Source organism: Phyllostomus discolor, chromosome 6 (genome assembly GCF_004126475.2).
Source record: "Phyllostomus discolor isolate MPI-MPIP mPhyDis1 chromosome 6, mPhyDis1.pri.v3, whole genome shotgun sequence".
In the NCBI taxonomy this organism is placed as follows: Eukaryota; Metazoa; Chordata; class Mammalia; order Chiroptera; family Phyllostomidae; genus Phyllostomus; species Phyllostomus discolor.
In genome coordinates this window covers 401,766-420,445 of record NC_040908.2, presented here as the reverse complement: position 1 = coordinate 420,445, position 18,680 = coordinate 401,766, and the positions used below count along the sequence as shown (strand labels likewise).

General features: G+C 66.1%; 1 protein-coding gene across 3 annotated transcripts in view; it reads left to right on the top strand.

Moving 5' to 3' along the window:
- The window catches only part of PXDN (peroxidasin), a 52,916-nt gene that overhangs the window by 24,591 nt on the left and 9,645 nt on the right, over positions 1 to 18,680 (top strand). For all 3 annotated transcript variants that reach the window (XM_036027622.1, XM_036027623.1, XM_028516559.2), the window contains 12 exons: positions 326 to 397; positions 1,165 to 1,334; positions 2,702 to 2,819; positions 4,653 to 4,822; positions 9,032 to 9,304; positions 9,797 to 9,913; positions 10,892 to 11,050; positions 11,962 to 12,074; positions 12,943 to 13,099; positions 14,139 to 14,247; positions 14,798 to 14,955; positions 15,928 to 17,431. In XM_036027622.1, coding sequence (XP_035883515.1) covers positions 326 to 397; positions 1,165 to 1,334; positions 2,702 to 2,819; positions 4,653 to 4,822; positions 9,032 to 9,304; positions 9,797 to 9,913; positions 10,892 to 11,050; positions 11,962 to 12,074; positions 12,943 to 13,099; positions 14,139 to 14,247; positions 14,798 to 14,955; positions 15,928 to 17,431 — 3,120 coding nt within the window. The remainder of the gene's footprint in view (positions 1 to 325; positions 398 to 1,164; positions 1,335 to 2,701; positions 2,820 to 4,652; positions 4,823 to 9,031; positions 9,305 to 9,796; positions 9,914 to 10,891; positions 11,051 to 11,961; positions 12,075 to 12,942; positions 13,100 to 14,138; positions 14,248 to 14,797; positions 14,956 to 15,927; positions 17,432 to 18,680) is intronic.

The window sequence follows — 18,680 nt, the reverse complement described above, 5'->3', positions numbered from 1 at the left end:
CTGGGCCACAGCCGGCTGGTCTGGTGTGAGGGTCTCGGTCGCTGTCTGTTGGAACCCCTGGCGTCGGCTGTGCCGCCACGTCTGTGCCCCTCGCCCGGCGAGTCAGCCGCCGGACCTCTAACGTCCTCCTCGCCCAGGAAGGGGGACGGGGCCGAGCCAGCACCCCCGCCTTCCCTGCCTGGGCCCCTCTCCCTCGTCTCTCGGGGGCTGAACAGGCGCCATCCCTGCGCCTGGTTTGGAGAGCAGCCTCTCTCAGCGGCTGTGCTTGCTCCTGCGCGTCCGGGGCACCTGTTTCCAGCTGGTTCTCCTGTTGTCTCCTCACCAGGTTCCTGCACAACAACCGCATCACACACTTGGTCCCTGGGACGTTCAGCCACTTGGAGTCCATGAAGAGACTGTGAGTGTGGCCGCTGCGTGCCGGTCCTCCTCCCAGGGGTCGTGTGTGTCTGGCTCGCCGCTCTGCCTGCTGGTGGAGGCCCTGTCCCTCAGAGGGGCAGGCCGGTCTGAGGGGGCCCAGCGTGTGCTGGGGTGTTGGTGCCCACTGCTCCCCACAGCCTCCCCCACCCCTCAGGGGACAGGGTTGGGAGGGATGTCCCGTCTGCACCGAGCCCCGCAGACGCCACCGTGGGTGGTCACCAGAGAAACAACCACTCGGGTCCTGGGAAAGGCAGGTGGCAGGGGTCCTGGCTGCAGTCTCCCCGGGCCTGGGCCTGCGCCTGCCGTGTGGACTTAGGGGGTGCCGATCTCAGCCCCCCGCACGGGGCTCCCCGCTGCTCGGCCTGGGCCAGGACAGAGGCAGCACCTGCCCCAGCAGGTCTCCCCTCGAGCCCCTCCCGCCGGCCAGCCACACCCGCTCTGTAAGGAGGGGCCACCCTCACAGCCGTGGTGCCCAGGCCCCTGCCTGGCAGTGACTCTCACCAGCCACCGTGCGGCCTAGCCAGGGGTCTTCCCGGGGGTGGGGGGTGGGGCCCCATGGGGGTCGTGATGCTGTGGGCAGAGGTGCCGCACCCCCCTCAGCAACCATGAGGAACAGGGCGGCTTCGGGGCACATCCGCAGTTGGGGCGTCCCAGGGTCACTAGGGTCAGGAGGGGCGGCGTGCACCGGCAGCGTCACCGTGCGGCGGCTCAGGGTCAGTGACTGTCCGGCGGGCCCGCCCCTCGCAGGCGCCTGGACTCGAACGCCCTGCACTGCGACTGCGAGACGCTCTGGCTGGCGGACCTGCTGCAGACGTACGCCCGCTCCGGGAACGCGCAGGCCGCCGCCACCTGCGAGCACCCGCGCCGCCTGCAGGGCCGGTCGGTGGCCACCATCACGCCGGAGGAGCTGGACTGTGGTGAGTGCGCCGGGCGCCCGGGGCCGGCCTGACGGAGCACCCCACCCCCACCCCCACCCCCCACCGTGCGGAGCCCTGCCCTGGGCGTCTGGGGGACACTGGCCGCGTGGCTGCAGCCTGGGGGCTCCCTGGGCTGGGGTGTCCTCCTGTGCCCCGGAAGGTTAGGGCTCGATCCCTGGGGGGGGCAGCCGAGTGAAGTTTCTCTTTATCTCCCTTCCTCCCTCCTTCTCTCTAAAATCAAGGCATATACCCTCAGTTGGGGATTTTTAAAAAGCTGTCTGTTAGTAAACTTGGGCTACTTTATGTTGAGGTTCCCCACAAAAAATGAGTCTCCGCCCGTCGCCCCTGAGTGGCTCCCTGGCAGGCAGCTGCGTGCAAAGGGCCCCGGGCGGCGCCTCATGGACGGGGGTTGAGACTCACCCACCCGAGGGCACCCATGCTGGCTGGTCGCCCGATCCCCTCCCTGACCACGGGGCGGGGGGGGGGGGCCACAGAGCCAGACCACACGGCAGGGCCTCCCACACCCCCGAGGGGCTTGGCCTCTCCTTCCCACTCCGGCCCTCTTTGTGAAGCTGAAGCCCGCCTTTCCGTTTTTCCTCCACAACAACACCATCCTCACTTTTACACGCTAAAGGCAAACAGTGAAAATTAAGAACCGGTGCGGACACTGAACCCAGGTCTGGCCACTCGAAAGCCAATAATCAAGACACGGGGGCCGGTGAGGGGGGAGCCAGTCTGCTCGGGTGCCGGCCGCCGAGGAGCACAGCGCATCCCGAGAAGGACCTCGAACTGGCCCAGCGGGTGTCTGTCGGCCAGCCTCCCGGGGCCGGGCGCCTGGAGGCGTCTGTTTCTGCAGTGGGTTCCCGGGGTGCTCACACACGCTTGCTGTGTGTCCTCAAGCCGCACACAAGTCCCGCCAGCGGCTGCAGGGAGAATGTGGAAGGGGCGGGCGGGTCGCATTTCGATCCATAAATAACCCTGCCTATGAGGTCACCACACTCCTCCCGCTCCACCGTCCTTCCTGCTGCCCCGCCTGCGGCCAGCTCGCTGCCCTCAGGGCTGCGCTGGCTGGACCGGTGGGGTTCTCTGCTCCTTCCCCACTGGGAACAGTTATGCAGGGAGCGAGCACTCCGCACGGGGTCCGGCGCCCCGCAGTCCGGGGACGCCTGGGGCCCTCTGACCCCAGGAGACTCATCCCATGTATGAGGCGGTCTCTCCGAGGGGCGGCCTGCCGGTCCCCTCGTGGGCACGCGTGTGGCTGAGACGCAGCGGGGACCCCTGATGGGCTCTCGGAGCGGAGGGTCTGCTCGGGGTCCGGGTCCCCCCAGCGCCTGAGCCCCAGAAGGCCCCGTTCCTCATTGGCACAGAAAGGCCCCGGATCACGTCGGAGCCCCAGGACGCCGACGTCACCTCGGGGAACACCGTGTTCTTCACCTGCAGAGCCGAGGGCAACCCCAAACCCGAGATCATCTGGCTGCGGAACAAGTAAGCGCGGGGTTGGACCGGCCGCTGCTGGTGGGCGGAGCTCGGGGTCTCTGCCCGCCCCCGCCTCGCAGCTGGCCGTGGCCCTGGCCCTGCATCGGCTCTGCTGCGAGTCGGCAGTGGGGCCGGGGCATGTGGCTGCCCCTCGTGGGTGAGCCGGCCTGGCCACGGGGGGGCAGCTCCCCCCACACTCTCTTCAGGCCAGGGTTTTTACCGGGCGGGCGCCCATCACCCTGCCCAGGGTCAGGGACAGGGGGCCCCTGGTTCTCTGCCCACACGCTCTCCCTGGCTGGAGGCTGGGGTGTGGTCACTGGGGGCTTTGCCCCTGGAGCGTGGGGACCAGCCCTCACCAGATGGGGGGCCGGCTGCTGGGAGGGAGACCCTGGGAGACTCGCTCAGGGGAGCATGGGCACTGAGCTCCTGCCTGCGTCCAGCTTCTCCTGGACACGCGGTCTCCCCGTGCTCCCCAGGCACCAGGGTGGGGAGCAGAGGGGTGGGGTGGGCTGGGCGGTGGGTCCAGTGTCTTCAGGGCCCAGGGAGCCCACGAGGGCCTCGGGAAGCAAGTCTTCAGACAGAAATCCGCGTGGGGCCTGGCCAACGCCATCTCCCATGATTCCTTGCACGGGGACCGTGGCTCCGCCCACTCAGGAGCAGAGCCCCGGCTGCGATCTGGGCTCCGAGTCTCCGCTTCCAGCTCCCGGCCGAGCGCAGCAGTGACCCCGCAGGGAGGCCAGGGCGGACACGGGGCGCAGACACCCACCCCAGCTCCCGGCCGGACCCCGGGAGTGCGGCTCCTGAGCGCGCAGGGTCTGCAGGGAAGACGGACAGGCAGGGCCAGTCGGCCCCGAGAGCCCTCGGGTGCAGAACGTGGGCGGGGGGGGGGGCACTTGGCCCGAGGACGTGGGGGCGGCTCCGGGCTCGGACCCGTGGTCACTGCTGGGCTGGCGGCCGGGGTGCTGGCGGCGGGGAGGTTGGCGAAAGGTCAAGTCGGGGTGTGCAGCGCAGGAGCCCCGCGGGCGGAGAAGAGGGAGAGCGGGGCTCAGGCCTTCCCATCCCCGCTTGTGGGCGAGCGGACTGGCACTGAGAGCGGAAACCGCAGAGCCAGGCCTGCCGCCCGGCGCGGCCCGTGCCCTCCACCTGTGCGGGCGCCCCACCTGGGCGCCGGCGCTCCCCGTGGGCACGCTTCCTGTCGGGGCTTGCTCCACCTGAGGGCCTGTCTCACCTGCACGCCAGCCCCACCTGCGCGCCGGCCTTGCCAGCTGGCTCCAGGGTGTGTGGGAGGGACCGAGCCACGTCAGCGTCTCATTTATTTACGGGGCCCGTGGTGACAGTCCCCCGTGGGACTGAGACGTGGTGACAGCCGGCACAGCTGTGAGCCAGCACGGAGCTCGCTCTGGGGCCAGGCCGCCGTTCCGCTCCGTGCCTGTGGGGGGCGCCCTGGGCCTCCGGCAGGGACCACAGGGAGGCGCTCCCAGGCCGGGTGGCTCTGCTCCCTCAGTCCCTGTAGTCTTGTGCTCTCAGTGGCAGTGTTTCTGTCTGCTGAGTCCAATGAGTTGGGCAGAAACAAAGGAAAAGTGTTAGACATCTGTTTGTTTCTTGTTCCTTTGGAACGAGGAGGAGCTCCCAGTGTTTCCGGGTTGCCCCTGTGCGGGATAAACAGACGACAGACTCAGTGGACCCCACACGTGCCCCAGGAGCCCCGGCTCAATCAGGGCTCGCTGGGCGGGCGGGTGGGCCCCTGGGGCACAGGCGGCCTCTCCGGCCGGGCGCCTGCCGCTGCGGCCCGGGCGGTCCCCGTGCTTCTGGAAGCCGAGCGCCCGCCGTCTGTCCTCGCAGCAACGAGCTGAGCATGGGGACGGACTCGCGCCTGAACCTGCTGGACGACGGGACCCTGATGATCCGCGACACCCAGGAGGCGGACCAGGGCGTGTACCAGTGCATGGCCAAGAACGCGGCCGGGGAGGTGAAGACGCAGGAGGTGACCCTCCGCTACTTCGGAGCGCCAGGTGTGTGGAGAGTGTGCGTGTGAGGGTCCTCCCCGGTGGGCGGCGTCCTCCTCCCCCCGCCGCCCCCGCCGTCCAGTGGGCAGGGACACTGCAGCCCCCGGCCCAGCTCCCGGAGCAGGGCGGCCCCCTGGCCTTTGACATGCAGGGTCCTGGGGAGTCCTGACCTTTGTGCCGGCCCCGCCAGCCCCCAATCCGGGACGGACCCTCGGCGTGGACCAACCAGCCGCCGTCCACAGGGCCCCTGCGAGGTGTCACTCCCGAGCGCCCCCCCCCACCCCCCATCACGCCGGCCTAAAGGCCCAGGTGCTGGTCGTTCCCGTCTGGCGGGGGCTCTTCCCTGTGCCAAGAGTTTGGCTACTGGGAAAAGCCAAAACCTGGACTCGGATGTAAAATCCCACATGCAAAGCGCTGGTGCCTGGTGTGCGCACACACTGTCCCGGCAGCCAGGCCCAGCTGTGGCCCAGGCCGGTGCCCGCCCTGCCGGGCTGCAGACCCACTCCGCCGCCGCCTCTGAGGGGAGAGGCCTGGCCCCGGGGGGAGGGCCCAGCGAGGACCCGAGCCGCCGCCTCTGCTGCAGACGACACGTGTGCCGGCACGCCATCGCCCCCGTGGCCGCCCATGTCACCCGCCACCCCGGGCTTCCTCTGCAGACCCTGTGGGGCCTGGGCTCTCCCCTCATGTGCGCGGCCGGGCTCAGGCAGCCATGGAAGTGGTTCCCGCGGGTTTCTCTGCGGAGAGCCTCAGCTCTTCGCACCTGGTGTGGCATTTGCCGTGCGCGGCACATCCCGGCACTCACAGTCGGTTCCTAACCAGTTCTTAACCAGCGCCCAGTCCCAGCGGGAAGGGCGGCAGAGGGGCAGGCTGCTGCCGAAGCACCGCCCCTGCAGACCCAGAGGGGCCCACAGACAGCGCGTGGGGTGAGGTGGCACCGAGGACCCTGCGCAGAGCAGAGGGCAGGAACAGGACGTCGAGAACAGGCCCGGCTAGGCCAGCCGGCCGCGTGACTCCCAGACGGGGGTGGCCAGCCGTCTCTCTGGGAAGTCTTGCTCCCCCGCCGCCCGGAAGGGCAGCCTGACTGAGGGGCCCAAGCTGAGCCTGTCGGTCTGGCTGCCCGCCACATGCACGGAGGGCCTCCCACGGCCCGTGACGATTCCACACGGAGGGAGGGACGGGCGTGTGGCCGCCGGTCCCTGGACCGGGGCTGGCTGGCCCCCTGCCCGTTTCCCTGAAAGCCTGGGGACTCAGAGCGGTGCTACAGGACTGGAAACCCAAGGGTTTTTAGGACACGTGGTGATTATCTGAAACTCAGACTTCGGTGTCTACAAATTAAGTTTTATTGGAACACGACCACAGCCTTTCACAAGCCGTCTGTGGCTGGGGATTGCGGCCGAGCACAGCCGAGTGGTGGTGAAGCGCAGCCGGGTGCTCTCGGGCCCTGGGGGGTGGGGGGAGCCCGCCCGCCCGGCTCCCCCGGCAGTGACGGCTCGTGACCACAGCGGCAGCAGGGCTTGCCAGCCTCGGGAGTCACCAGCGGCTAAATATACCTTGTACATTTTGAAGCTCTGTTATTAGGGGCATTTAAGTTTGTCGTTTGTATCTTCTTTCTGGATTCAACTTCGATCGCAGACGCTTCAGCCTGTTGCTGCTTTTTGCCCTGAAGTTGCCTTGGCCGAAAGCAGACCCAGCCCCCCCCCCCCCCCGCCCCCCCCCGCCCACACTTCGCTCCAAGCCGCTTGCTCGGCTCGCGCGTGTCCGGGTGTCAGCCGTGAGCAGCGTGGAGCCCGACTGAGATGAAAGCTCAGGGGGACTTCTCTTACAGTGAGTCCACCTGCGTTCGGTGCGGGTGGCAGGACACACGGACTTACAAGTTCCACGTCTCGTTTTGGAGTGTTCTGACTTTTTCTCTGTTTCTGGCCTTATTTTGGAGTAACGGTTTTTCATCTTCCTCTCCCGAGTTCTAGCTCAGAAGTCACACTTTACTTGTCTTTCGGTGGCTCTTCCAGAAAAAGTCAAATGCGTTTCCAAACTGCAGTCTGTCGCTGCGGTCCCAGCCTCTGTCTCCAGCTCGAACACCCCTCTCGGCGTCCCTGCCCCTGCGACACCGCTGGTCCTCAGGTCTCCCTGTCGGTCCTGCCGCTGCGCTGGTGTCGGTCACCTCCGGTTCTCTCTTCCCCTGCACCTCAGCTCTGGCTCTGGGGTCACTGACTTGCCTCCCAGCATGGGGCGAATGGGGGAGCCCACCCGGGTGAGGACCAGCTGGCGCTGATGAAGCTCCCAGTTCCCTTCTCCCTTCTCCTCGGCGCCGCTGCCTGCCTGCCTGCCTGGGGGTGGGGGCCGACTTCCTCTCCCGTCCCTCCCCAGGCTGGAGTGCAGCGCTTCGGGGACCCAGCTGTGGGGGGGGGGGGGTCTCCAGTGGGCTCTCCCCGCTGTCTGGCCTCCGTGCCCCATGAGGACGATGGAAGAACAGGGCCCCACACGAGCCCTCAGGGTGCATCTGGCTCCAGCGACCGCAGCCCCTATTCTCGGGGGACGCCAGGGTCCTCTCTGTCCTCTCTGCCGTGTGCTGTCACTTGGGTGCTTGGCTGATAAGACATGAACCTAAAAACCTGCAGAACGATCTCTCTCCTGTCTCTTCCCCACGCCCCCCCCCCCACCCCCGCTTGGTTCCCGCGTCCACCCCCACGTCCCTGGGCTGCGGATTCCTCTTCCTTCCTCGCCCTCCTGGGAACCCGGCAGCGCTGCCGCCTGTCTCCTGAGGCCTATCCTTCCAGCACGCAAGGTTTTCCCACTCTCGTCCTCTTTAAAGCCCCATCAGACCCCGTTGTTCGGGGCGACATCATCCGGTCAGTGAGTTCCCTTTTGGAGAACATTTAGGTTTTCCCCCAAATCTTTTGCTATCACAGGCCCTTGCCCCAAACCCCTCAGGCCACGTGCTGTTTGAAATTAGAGAGTTTGGGAACTTCTCCAGAAAGGCCACATCAACGCGTTGACGTCCTGTCGCGAACAGTGTGAGCATTCACAGCAGAGAACGGGGACCCTGAGTGGCCTCAGCTTTCATAAACAAGCTGTGGAAAAACAGCTCGTGTCTGTGGCTTTCTGGATCCCAGGGTGACGGGGGAGGGTGTTGGCCCGAAGAAATAACACAGCAATTCAGCAACACCTGCTGTGCCAATGTCACTTTTCCTGCTCGTAAACCGTTCGTGGGGTGAGATCCCAGCGGGTGGTTCCGGGCAGAGGGTGTCTGGGTTCTCAGTTCTGGCATCTGCGGCCACGTGACCCGGGGGGGGGCGTGGCACTGATGGACCTGCTGATGAGTGGGAGGTGTCTCTGCACGAGGTCACTTGTGAAACACACTAGTGAGTGGGTGTGCTCTCTCCTACATTTAGAGTTGGAAGGTAATCTCAGTGTGGTTTTAGTTTGTAGGTGAAATTTATTATTTTTTTAAGACTTTACTTTTACTTCTTATTTTACTATTATTGTTTTTTTAATACTAAAAGGTTTTATTCTCAAGTTCTATGAGTCGCAGTCCCCTTGCTGGAATTCTTTCCCCTTAATTTAAATAGGTACAGAAGAACCTAGGTTCTCAAAATTTCCAAACTCAAAGTTGATAGAAAAGAAAGTTAAACCCTGTTTTGCATTTTTATTAAAATATTGTTAGACAGAGGGGACGGCAGGGAGAAGGAGAGGGAGAGAAACACCAATGTGGGGTTGCTTCTTGCACACCCCCTACTGGGGACCTGACCCGCAACCCAGGCGTGTGCCCTGACTGGGAATCGAACCAGCGACCCTTTGGTTCACAGGCTGGTGCTCATTCCACTGAACCACACCAGCCGGGGCAGAAATTCATTACTTTACCTGTTCCAAATGCACTTCAAAGCCGGTGCTTCACACCAGCGAGAACTGCCCGCGAGGTCTAATGGGACTGGCGTGGCGTGTTGGGGGCTCCCTGCCTCCGTCACCATCAAGGGAGAGGAGGGCTGTGGCCCGTCACCATGGTTGCCGGCCCCTCGTTGGCCGGAGGCAGGGGACCGTTTTTATTTTCTGGCGCATTTCCCTAAAAAACAGCAAAGACAGGAAAGTAGCCACTTCCATTGGCTTTACTTAGTGTGGAGGTCGACAGGGTCATGAACGGCCCGAAAACAGAAACTCACGCACAGCCGTGCGGCTGCACCAGAGGGCGGCAGCTCAGAGCCCGTGTCCCCCGTGCAGCCCGGCCCACCTTCGTGATCCAGCCGCAGAACACGGAGGTGCTGGTCGGCGAGAGCGTGACGCTGGAGTGCAGCGCCGCGGGCCACCCGCTGCCGCGGGTCACCTGGACCAGGGGCGACCGCTCGCCCCTCCCCGAGGACCCCCGCGTGAGCACCACGCCCTCAGGCGGCCTCTTCATCCAGAACGTGGCGCAGGAGGACGGCGGCGAGTACACCTGCTTCGCCACCAACAGCCTGGACAGCATCCACGCCACGGCCCTCATCATCGTCCAGGGTGAGCGCCCGCACAGGGCCCCCGCCCCCCACGGTCCCCCCAGGCCCCGGCACGCCCTCCGCCCAGCACACGGCAGGGCAGGGTCCCCTCTGCACTTACCTGTCCCCGCCTGACGGTCCCGTGCGGTGGGAGCTGCAGGAGGGCGGGGCTTTGCTGTCCAGCTGCTGCCCACGCACCCGGAGCCCTGGCGTGGGTGAGCCGTGGGCCCGTACGTGGGTGGACACGTGTGTGTGTGTACAGGGGCATCCATGTGCACGTGGCTGTGTTAGTGGGAAGTCTGCACACGTTTTCCGGAAACACTGCCCTCTGGCCTCTGTGCGCCTCCCTGACCCTTCACCCCTGGGTCCTCCTGACCTGCTCGAGGCTCCTGCCCCCGACCTCGGGGGCCCCGTCACCTGGGCCCCCCCCACGGGAGGACGGACAGTGGCGGCGCCAGCGTGTGTGGCGTCCTCAGCAGAGCTGCCTCCTTCCTTCCTGTCTCTCCCCCTGCAGCCCTTCCCGAGTTCACGGTGACCCCTCAGGACAGAGCTGCCATCGAGGGCCAGACTGTGGACTTCCAGTGCGAGGCCAAGGGCTACCCTCAGCCTGTCATCGCGTGGACGAAAGGAGGTGCAGCGCCCTCTCCCTCGCTCGGGACACGGACCCCGAGACCAGCCCTGTCCCCCTTCGGCCCCAAACCCCCGTCATCTGGGCGGGGCCAGGGATGGACGGACAGAGGAGTGTGCCCGCCCGGCCCCTGGCCGAGTGCCCTCGCCATCTCCACCCAGCAGTCTGGGTCGTGCCTTTAGTGCCCGCCCTGCTGGGACGGCGTGAGCTTCAGGACGTGTGAAATGGGCTTGCTGGGAAACCCGCTGGGGAGTGTCTGATTTTAAGAGCCTTCACTCTCCGTCCGGCTCCCAGAGGGCACCGTCCCCCCATCCCGGGTGGAGAGTTGCTCACGTTAATTCTCGGCGTGGCCCAGCCCTCGGTGTCCCGCTGCTGCGGGGCCAGGCCCCCCCCCTCGCCTTGAGGAGCCACAGACCCCTTCCCGGGGCGACGGCGGCCTGCCTGCCTGCCTGCCTGCGAGGGTGCGGGTGCGGGAGGGCTGCGGCCGGCACCTGTGGACCTTCGGGGGCCTGTCCTGGGCTCCAGCTGGGCTGACAACGAGCTGCTGACCTCCACGTTCATCTCTTCGTCCCCTGAGGGGACCTTTCTGGGGAGCCTCTGGACCTCCCTGCTCCCGGCTCAGGCCTGGGGACGTGCGGGGGCCCTGTTGGGGCTGTGCTCTGCCTCCGCGCATCTCCAGCCCCTGCCCCCCTTGCTCCTGCTCTGCGTAGCTCTTGTCTCTGTCCCCCACCCTCCTGGGCCTCCCGTGGGAAGGGGAGCGAGCTCTGCTCGTCCCTGGCCTGGCTGCACACGGCCGAGTGACCGGTGTCTGCTGGTCCAGGAGCCGCTTCCTGACCCCGGGCCCTAAGCGGCCGAGACAAGTTTCTGGGACCTCTCGTTTCCCCAGACGAAGTTCCGTTTGACCCCCGGACCGAGTGTCAGCCCTCCCCCCCCCCCCCCCCAGTCCCTGGGACTGACGCCGCCCGCCCGTCCTCCCCGCAGGGAGCCAGCTGTCTGTGGACCGGCGGCACCTGGTGCTGTCTTCGGGCACACTGCGGATCTCGGGCGTCGCCCTGCACGACCAGGGCCAGTACGAGTGCCAGGCCGTCAACATCATCGGCTCCCAGAGGGTCGTGGCGCACCTGACGGTCCAGCCCCGAGGTAGGCGGGGCGGGGGCGGGGGGGCACGTGGGCTGCGTGCTGGGAGGGCTCCTGTGCCCGGGCTTGTGTCAGGCTAACGACTGAGAGCCGACCCCCCGACCCGAGCGACTGTCCCCGTCGCCCACTCGAGAGGCGACGGCGTGGTGACGTGCTCCGTGTCGCGTGTTGGTCTGCGGTGGCGTTCACTCCTGACGGTGCGCGTCCTGGGCTCTGACGTGCCGACATGGGGTTGCTGGCTGATGGTGGCACTTTAAAGAGGGTCCCCTGGGAGCCACCTTTCCTGGGTCACTGGAGCAGCCCTGGGTCCAGTGGCCCCAGGTTGTGCCCTGCAGGCTGGCTCTGTTTTCTGGTGGTCCCCCGAGCATTCCGAGGTCCCCGTGTCCCCTGCTCCAAAGGGCCGGTCCCCCTCCATCTCTAGAAAGACTCAGGGCAGATGCCTGCGGGTGCTGAGGCTGTGGAGCGGACACGCAGAGCCGGCCGGCCGGGGCAGAGTGTGGGGTGGGTCAGGGTCTCCCCCGAGGGCGTGGCTGCCTCCAGGCTGTGGATTCAACCCCGTCGGCCCTGACCGGCCAGGACTCGGGCAGCCTGCTGGGTGAGAACTGGTGGGAGGTCCTTGAAGGACCTCCAGGCCCCTTGAGACAGGCCCCCTCTGGGCCACGGCTCCTTCCCAGCCACCAAGGTCTCTCATCCTGGGGGCACTGGCCCTTCGGCTCCCGGCTCGGCAGACAGGAGCTCCTTCGGGCCTGTGGGCAAGGCGCCCGGTAGTCCCTTCCAGCAGCTTCCCTCTGTGCAGACGCTACTGAGGGGAGATAGGCCGCTCGGCCGAGAGGCTCGGCGCCCTGGGCCTGCCGTGACGAGGGCAGGGGCCTGGGGTCCCCACGACTGTCAGCTGCACGTCCCTTGTCTTCCAGTCACACCAGTGTTCAGCAGCGTCCCCGGCGACCAGACGGTGGAGGTGGGCACCAGTGTGCAGCTGCCCTGCAGCTCCCAGGGGGAGCCAGAGCCAGCCATCACCTGGAACAAGGTGCCCACTGCGGCCGGGGACACATGGGCAGGGCAGTGGGTCACACGGGGGACACAGTGGGACACGGATGTCACCACCGCCTTCCCTCGCCTCCGCAGACCCCCCACAGCAGCGGGGGCACCAGGCTGGGGGCCAGAGCTAAAGCCTTCGCTGGTGTCCTCGGTGCAGGAACACCACGGGACCAACAGACGCGGAACGGTCTCCTTCTCACGTCCTCACGCTGACAGTAGCAAAAAACCTTCCTGTCAGACCCCTTATCTTGTAACGAGTAGAGCAGGGGTTCCGCTGTTGTGTTGTACTGTTGCTTCTATGAAGTGCCCCCCACCCCCCATGAAAAACAGGAAGCAGAGGTCAAACCCACAGCCAGTGCCTTGGCACGAGGGGTCTCCGAGGCTGGGTGACTGGCCTGGGGCGAGACACCCTGTCCCCTGCAGCTTCCCCTCCTTGGCCCGGAGGCCTCTGTGCCTCCCGGTGCGACTCGGGCGTCCCCTCTTCCAGGAGGCAGTGCCTGGTGCCTCCTCCCTCACGGGGCCGAGTCCTGTTCCTGTGCCTTCTCCCGGGGGCTCCTCCCTGGGGTGGCCCTTGGTCCCTCCCCCGACCCTGGACAACCCCAGGAGTGTGGCTTCTCCCTGGCTCTGTCCTGGACCCCCGGCAGGCATGCGAGGAGGGCTGCCCCACAGACTCCGTGCCCAGGGGGCCTGGATTGAATCTCCCCTTGGAGGTTCTGGGCAGACGGGAGCTCGGCCTTCCCCGTGTTGCCGCCCGCGAGCCCTGACGAACGGGGACCCAGCAGCACAGACCACACGGCTGTGCTGCTCCGCCTCGTTCTTTCCCACTGTGACTCCTCCTCTGCTCTGCTCTGCTCCAGGATGGGGTGCAGGTGACGGAAAGTGGGAAGTTCCACATCAGCCCCGAGGGGTTCCTGACCATCCACGATGTGGGGACCGCCGACGCAGGCCGCTACGAGTGCGTGGCCCGGAATACCATCGGGCAGGCCTCGGTCAGCATGGTGCTCAGCGTGAGCGGTAAGGCGGCCAGGCAGCAGTGCCCCACCCACGCAGGCTCCCCGGGGCCCGGGAGGAAAGCACCTGAGGGAGGAAAGCAAGTCCAGATCACTGGGGTCACTAGAGGACGGTGCGTCCACTCCCCTGGTTTGCAGGGGAGCCACTGGGGCACTCTCGGCAGGGCCAGGTGGGACCCAGGAGCCCCTCCTGCTCCCTGTGGTGCGGGCACCTGCAGGCCACTGTGCCCACCTGCTCAGCGGGGTTTCCCTGCATCAGCCACCATCCAGACCCCTCAAGTCTGACAACGTACCACTTACCGTCACCGATCAGCCAAAGTGTGGACCTGTCACTGCTTCGCAAGAGGCCCCGCCCCCCTCTGCCCTCCCTCCGAGCTGGGTGGGGCCGAGCACATCCCCGGGGCGTGCCAGGTCCCAGTGTATTCACCGTGAGCCTCCACGTGCACACCTCGACCCCACACACGCTGTTTCAAAAGATGCACGATGGGCGGGAACGAGGTCGCTGAGCGTGAGGAGCTCTCGGTCCCGGAACACCAAGGGAAAAGGAAAAGGGAAGAGGAAACTGGACGGGGAGCAGCCCCCGGGGCCACAGTTACATCGTGTGTGATGGGTGTGAGCACGCGTGCATGTGAGCGTGACAGCACCTGTGTCGAGATGCGTGGGAGGATGGTGGGGAGCCCAGGCGGGAGGGCCGAGCGGGCCGAGGGCATGAGAGCGGACAGAGCCCACGGGGAGTCAGACCTCATCAGCCACTGTGCCTGGCGGGTGGCCTGAGTGACCGCGTGGTCCCTGTGCTGTCACTGTTGGAGGTCACAGCTGTGTTCTCCTGTCCTTCAGGCGTGCTGCCTGCCGGCACAAGTGAAAAGTCGGTGCTTATGTTTGAAATCAGCATCTGGTCGCTTGTCAGCTGGGGACCGGCTCCGTGTGGGAGACGGAAATGCACTTGGTGGGGGAGGTGCCTCTGGCCCCGGTGATGTCGCGTCTAGATGGGATGGGGGGCCGGGCCGGTCCCTCCAGCCAACGTGCGGCTCTGTGTCTCCTAGTCCCTGACGTCAGTCGGAACGGGGACCCGTTTGTGGCCACATCCATCGTGGAAGCCATCGCCACCGTCGACAGGGCCATAAACTCCACTCGGACACACCTGTTTGACAGGTACTTTGGGCAGGCGGGGCAGGGCTGGCCCGTCCCCGGGGCCCTGGGGTCCGGGGTGCGGGCCCTTCGGGTACAGGCTGTGACCTGCTCCCTCCTCTGAAGACACATTCGGTTGAGACATCACCAGCCGGGCGGGCCCCGCTCCGCGGGGGTAAAACAACAGGCACGTCCTTCCTAAGCGGAGACTGACCTATGACTCACGAATGAGACGCTTCTCAAAGCAGCAGCTCGTCCTTGCGCTGTTGCTCACTGACTTGGCAGAAACCAAGTGTCTCTCGAGCCCCTGGGGTGTGTGCTCGTCTCGGCCGGCTGAGGTGTTTTCCCCGTGTCTGACCTGAAGTGCAATGCCCGTTTCGCCACGGACCTGACTAACTTTGTTTTTAGTGTCTCTTGCTTTTGTTTGTTTTCTTGCCTTCCACCCGGGATGAGCAAGGTACGGCCACCCCCCAGAGCGGTAGTGCCCGCCATTCAGTGGCGGTTCTGACTTGGGAGGCGGGGACTTCTGTCTCAGTAACGGTTCCCTTCTTCCCTCTGCCCTGGCTGTCACCAGCCGACCTCGCACCCCCAACGACCTGCTGGCCCTGTTCCGCTACCCGAGGGACCCCTACACCGTGGAGCAGGCGCGCGCCGGCGAGATATTCGAGCGGACGCTGCAGCTGATCCAGGAGCACGTGCGGCACGGCCTCATGGTGGACCTCAACGGCACCGGTCAGTGCCCAGTGCCGCCCCGCCCCGTGCCGGCCGGGCGGAGGAGTGGCCGCGCCCGCAGCCCCAGCATCCGTACCCCACGTGTCTGTGAAGGGCACAGTCGGGGTGGCAGTGTGGGTCCTGTCAGTTGCCCCTCGGTTCGGTGACGGTTACAGAGGCTGTTGGGTGTCTCTGGAGCGTGCCCTGGAGGGCGGCTGCCGCTAGTGCTCTGTTTGGGCTCCGCCTGGCCCCTGCGGGGTCCGTGGCCACTGCTGTAGACAAAGGGACAGGGCGGAAGATCGCCCCCAGGCCCAGAGGACCTGCGGGCGGAACCGGTTTTCTTGGACGGTCAAGACCGAGAATTTTGAGACCACACAGTAACCGCGAGCAGAGGCGGACTTGGCGGTCTCCCTGTTGTGTCCGGGAAGCGCGCCCCGCCCGCCCGACCTTGCAGGGCACGGTGGACACGCCCCTCTGGGCGGCCGGAGCCTGGAGTCACGCCCCTGGCACAGCGCGCACTTCCGGTCCCTGCACCTGTGGGACTTCCTCACCCCCAGGTCCCTACCGCCTCCACGTGGGTGTTTCAGACACCGGCCCTAGGAGAGGGCCTTTCTGTGTCGGTCGGAAGTACGCAGAGTAGGTCTGACCCTGAGTAACCCGCTTTAGAAAGCGGATGCACTGATGATGGAGAACCTGGCAGCGGGACCTACTGAGCGGAGGGGCGCATGCGCCCCTGTGAGCACGCGCGGGGGTGGAGCCTTTGCGGATTTGGGACCGCCCCTGCGTGCGTGCGTGCGTGCGCGCCCCTGTGAGCGTGCTCGGGGGTGGCGCCCTTCTGCGGGCCCCGGAGCTTGCTGGGTGATGGAGGCAGCGAGGCCTCGGCGAGACGCTGCAGGGGAGGCTCCCCCGGGCACGGCTGGGAAGCCCCGGAGGGCCCAGGGCTGGTCTGCGTGCCGTCCGGGGGACGTGAGCTCGTCCCTGTCCTCCCTGCAGGTTACCACTACAACGACCTGGTGTCTCCGCAGTACTTGAGCCTCATTGCCAACCTGTCGGGCTGCACGGCGCACCGGCGCGTGAACAACTGCTCCGACATGTGCTTCCACCAGAAGTACCGGACGCACGACGGCACCTGCAACAACCTGCAGCACCCCATGTGGGGCGCCTCACTGACCGCCTTCGAGCGCCTGCTGAAGGCTGTGTACGAGAATGGCTTCAACACCCCTCGGGGCGTGAACCCGGGCCGGCTGTACCACGGGCACGCGCTCCCCATGCCGCGCCTGGTGTCCACCACCCTGATCGGGACCGAGACCATCACGCCCGATGCGCAGTTCACCCACATGCTCATGCAGTGGGGCCAGTTCCTGGACCACGACCTGGACTCCACGGTGGTGGCCCTGAGCCAGGCCCGCTTCTCCGACGGGCAGCACTGCAGCTCAGTGTGCAGCAACGACCCCCCGTGCTTCTCGCTCGCCATCCCACCCAACGACCCACGCGTCAGGAACGGTGCACGGTGCATGTTCTTCGTGCGCTCCAGCCCGGTGTGCGGCAGCGGCATGACCTCCCTGCTCATGAACTCCGTGTACCCTCGGGAGCAGATCAACCAGCTCACCTCCTATATCGACGCCTCCAACGTGTACGGGAGCTCGGAGCACGAGGCGCGCGCAGTGCGCGACCTGGCCAGCCAGCGTGGGCTGCTGCGACAAGGCATCGCGCAGCGATCCGGGAAGCCGCTGTTGCCCTTCGCTAGCGGGCCGCCCACCGAGTGCATGCGGGACGAGAGCGAGAGCCCCATCCCGTGCTTCCTGGCTGGCGACCACCGCGCCAACGAGCAGCTGGGCCTCACCAGCATGCACACGCTGTGGTTCCGCGAGCACAACCGCGTGGCGACCGAGCTGCTGGCGCTGAACCCGCACTGGGACGGCGACACCCTGTACCACGAGGCCCGCAAGATCGTGGGCGCGCAGGTGCAGCACATCACCTACCAGCACTGGCTCCCCAAGGTGCTGGGCGAGGTGGGCATGAAGATGCTGGGCGAGTACCACGGCTACGACCCGGGCGTCAACGCCGGCATCTTCAACGCCTTCGCCACCGCCGCCTTCCGCTTCGGCCACACGCTGATCAACCCCGTGCTGCAGCGGCTGGACGAGGACTTCCAGCCCGTCGCGCAGGGCCACGTGCCGCTGCACAAGGCCTTCTTCTCCCCGTTCCGCATCGTCAACGAGGGCGGCATCGACCCGCTGCTGCGGGGCCTGTTCGGGGTGCCCGGCAAGATGCGCGTGCCCTCGCAGCTGCTGAACACCGAGCTCACCGAGCGCCTCTTCTCCATGGCGCACACCGTGGCCCTGGACCTGGCGGCCATCAACATCCAGCGCGGGCGCGACCACGGCATCCCGCCCTACCACGACTACCGCGTCTACTGCAACCTGTCGTCCGCCCACACCTTCGAGGACCTGAAAAACGAGATAAAAAACCCCGAGATCCGGGAGAAGCTCAGACGGTGAGTTGGAGCCAGCCGGGTTGTACATCTCCTGGGTAAACGTCAGTGCGGGTGCGTGGGTGCTGCCGTTGCCTGTGTGGGGGTCTGTGTGCGCAGCCAGGGGTCAGAGGAGCTGCGGGTGCGGCTGAGCAGGGCCCTGCGGGCGCCCCTGGGGGCCACGCAGGTGCAGGGAGACCTGCTCTGAAAAGAAAGAAAACTTGCCCCGACAGCTGCGCTTTGCACGTCTCCGGGCTCTGCAGCCCGCCCGGAGTAAGCTCCTTGCTCTTGCGTTACTCACTTGACGCTAAAGCGAAGTCGCGGTCCCCTGAGGGGTCTCCCGTGTGTTCTCAAGGAGAAGGACTTTCCGTGCAACTTGTTGCAAGTCGTGACGAAATGCAGGTTATGCCCCAAGTGGGATGTGTTCCAGGGTTTACGTGTCATCGGGTTGCTGGCCTTTGCCACGTGTGTTCCACTGGCACAGTGACCCTTCGGTCACAATTCTGCTTAGTTAGGGTTTATCTGAACTGTCTCTTCCTCAGACGCTTAAATGTGCTGCTTTTTTCCGGGGTCCAGACTGATGCAAACCCCACCCCGCCGTTTCCCTCATTTGGCAGACTTATTCCAGAACACTTGGAGGCACTGCGCTCCGGCCGGGCACCGCCGGCAGTCGAGGGCCCTGTGTTCTGGCCGGCTGGGTGCCGCCCGAGGCTGGTGCCCTGAGCTGGCGGGGTGGGGGAAGGTCCTGTCCCATCCCGAGGAGAAGCTCCTTGCGAGTCTGGTGTCCCTGGCTCAGCGTGGTCCGGTGAGCCCCTGCTGGTGGGTCACCGGGTGGGGGGAGCAGCAGGAGGGGAGGACCCCACCCCAGGAGTTTCCTTGGGAGAAGACCGGGGCGATTCCAACAGACGCACTTGGTGGGGGGCACAGACAACTTAAAGACTCTTTCTCACTCTATCTCCGCATTCCCGCCCCCCCGCCCGGGCGTCCTTGAACCTGGAGAAAGGGAGCGTAACTTACCACTCGCGGAAGGACGGAAGGCTGGTGGCAGCGGCGTGGCCCCGAGTCGCGTGCCGAGTGGCACCTGAGGACCAAGCCGTGGCAGCCTCGTCGCTGGCCACCGCCTGCTCCTCGAGGCGGCAGAGCCGTCTCCGTCACGGGCGGGGCTCTGAGTAGCCACTGCAGCGTTCTCAGGAGGCTGGGGGGGGCCGGGGGAGACCTGCGTGCAGTGAACCGTCAGCCCTTCCCTTGTGAGCCCTTCGTTCCTTCCAAGGGA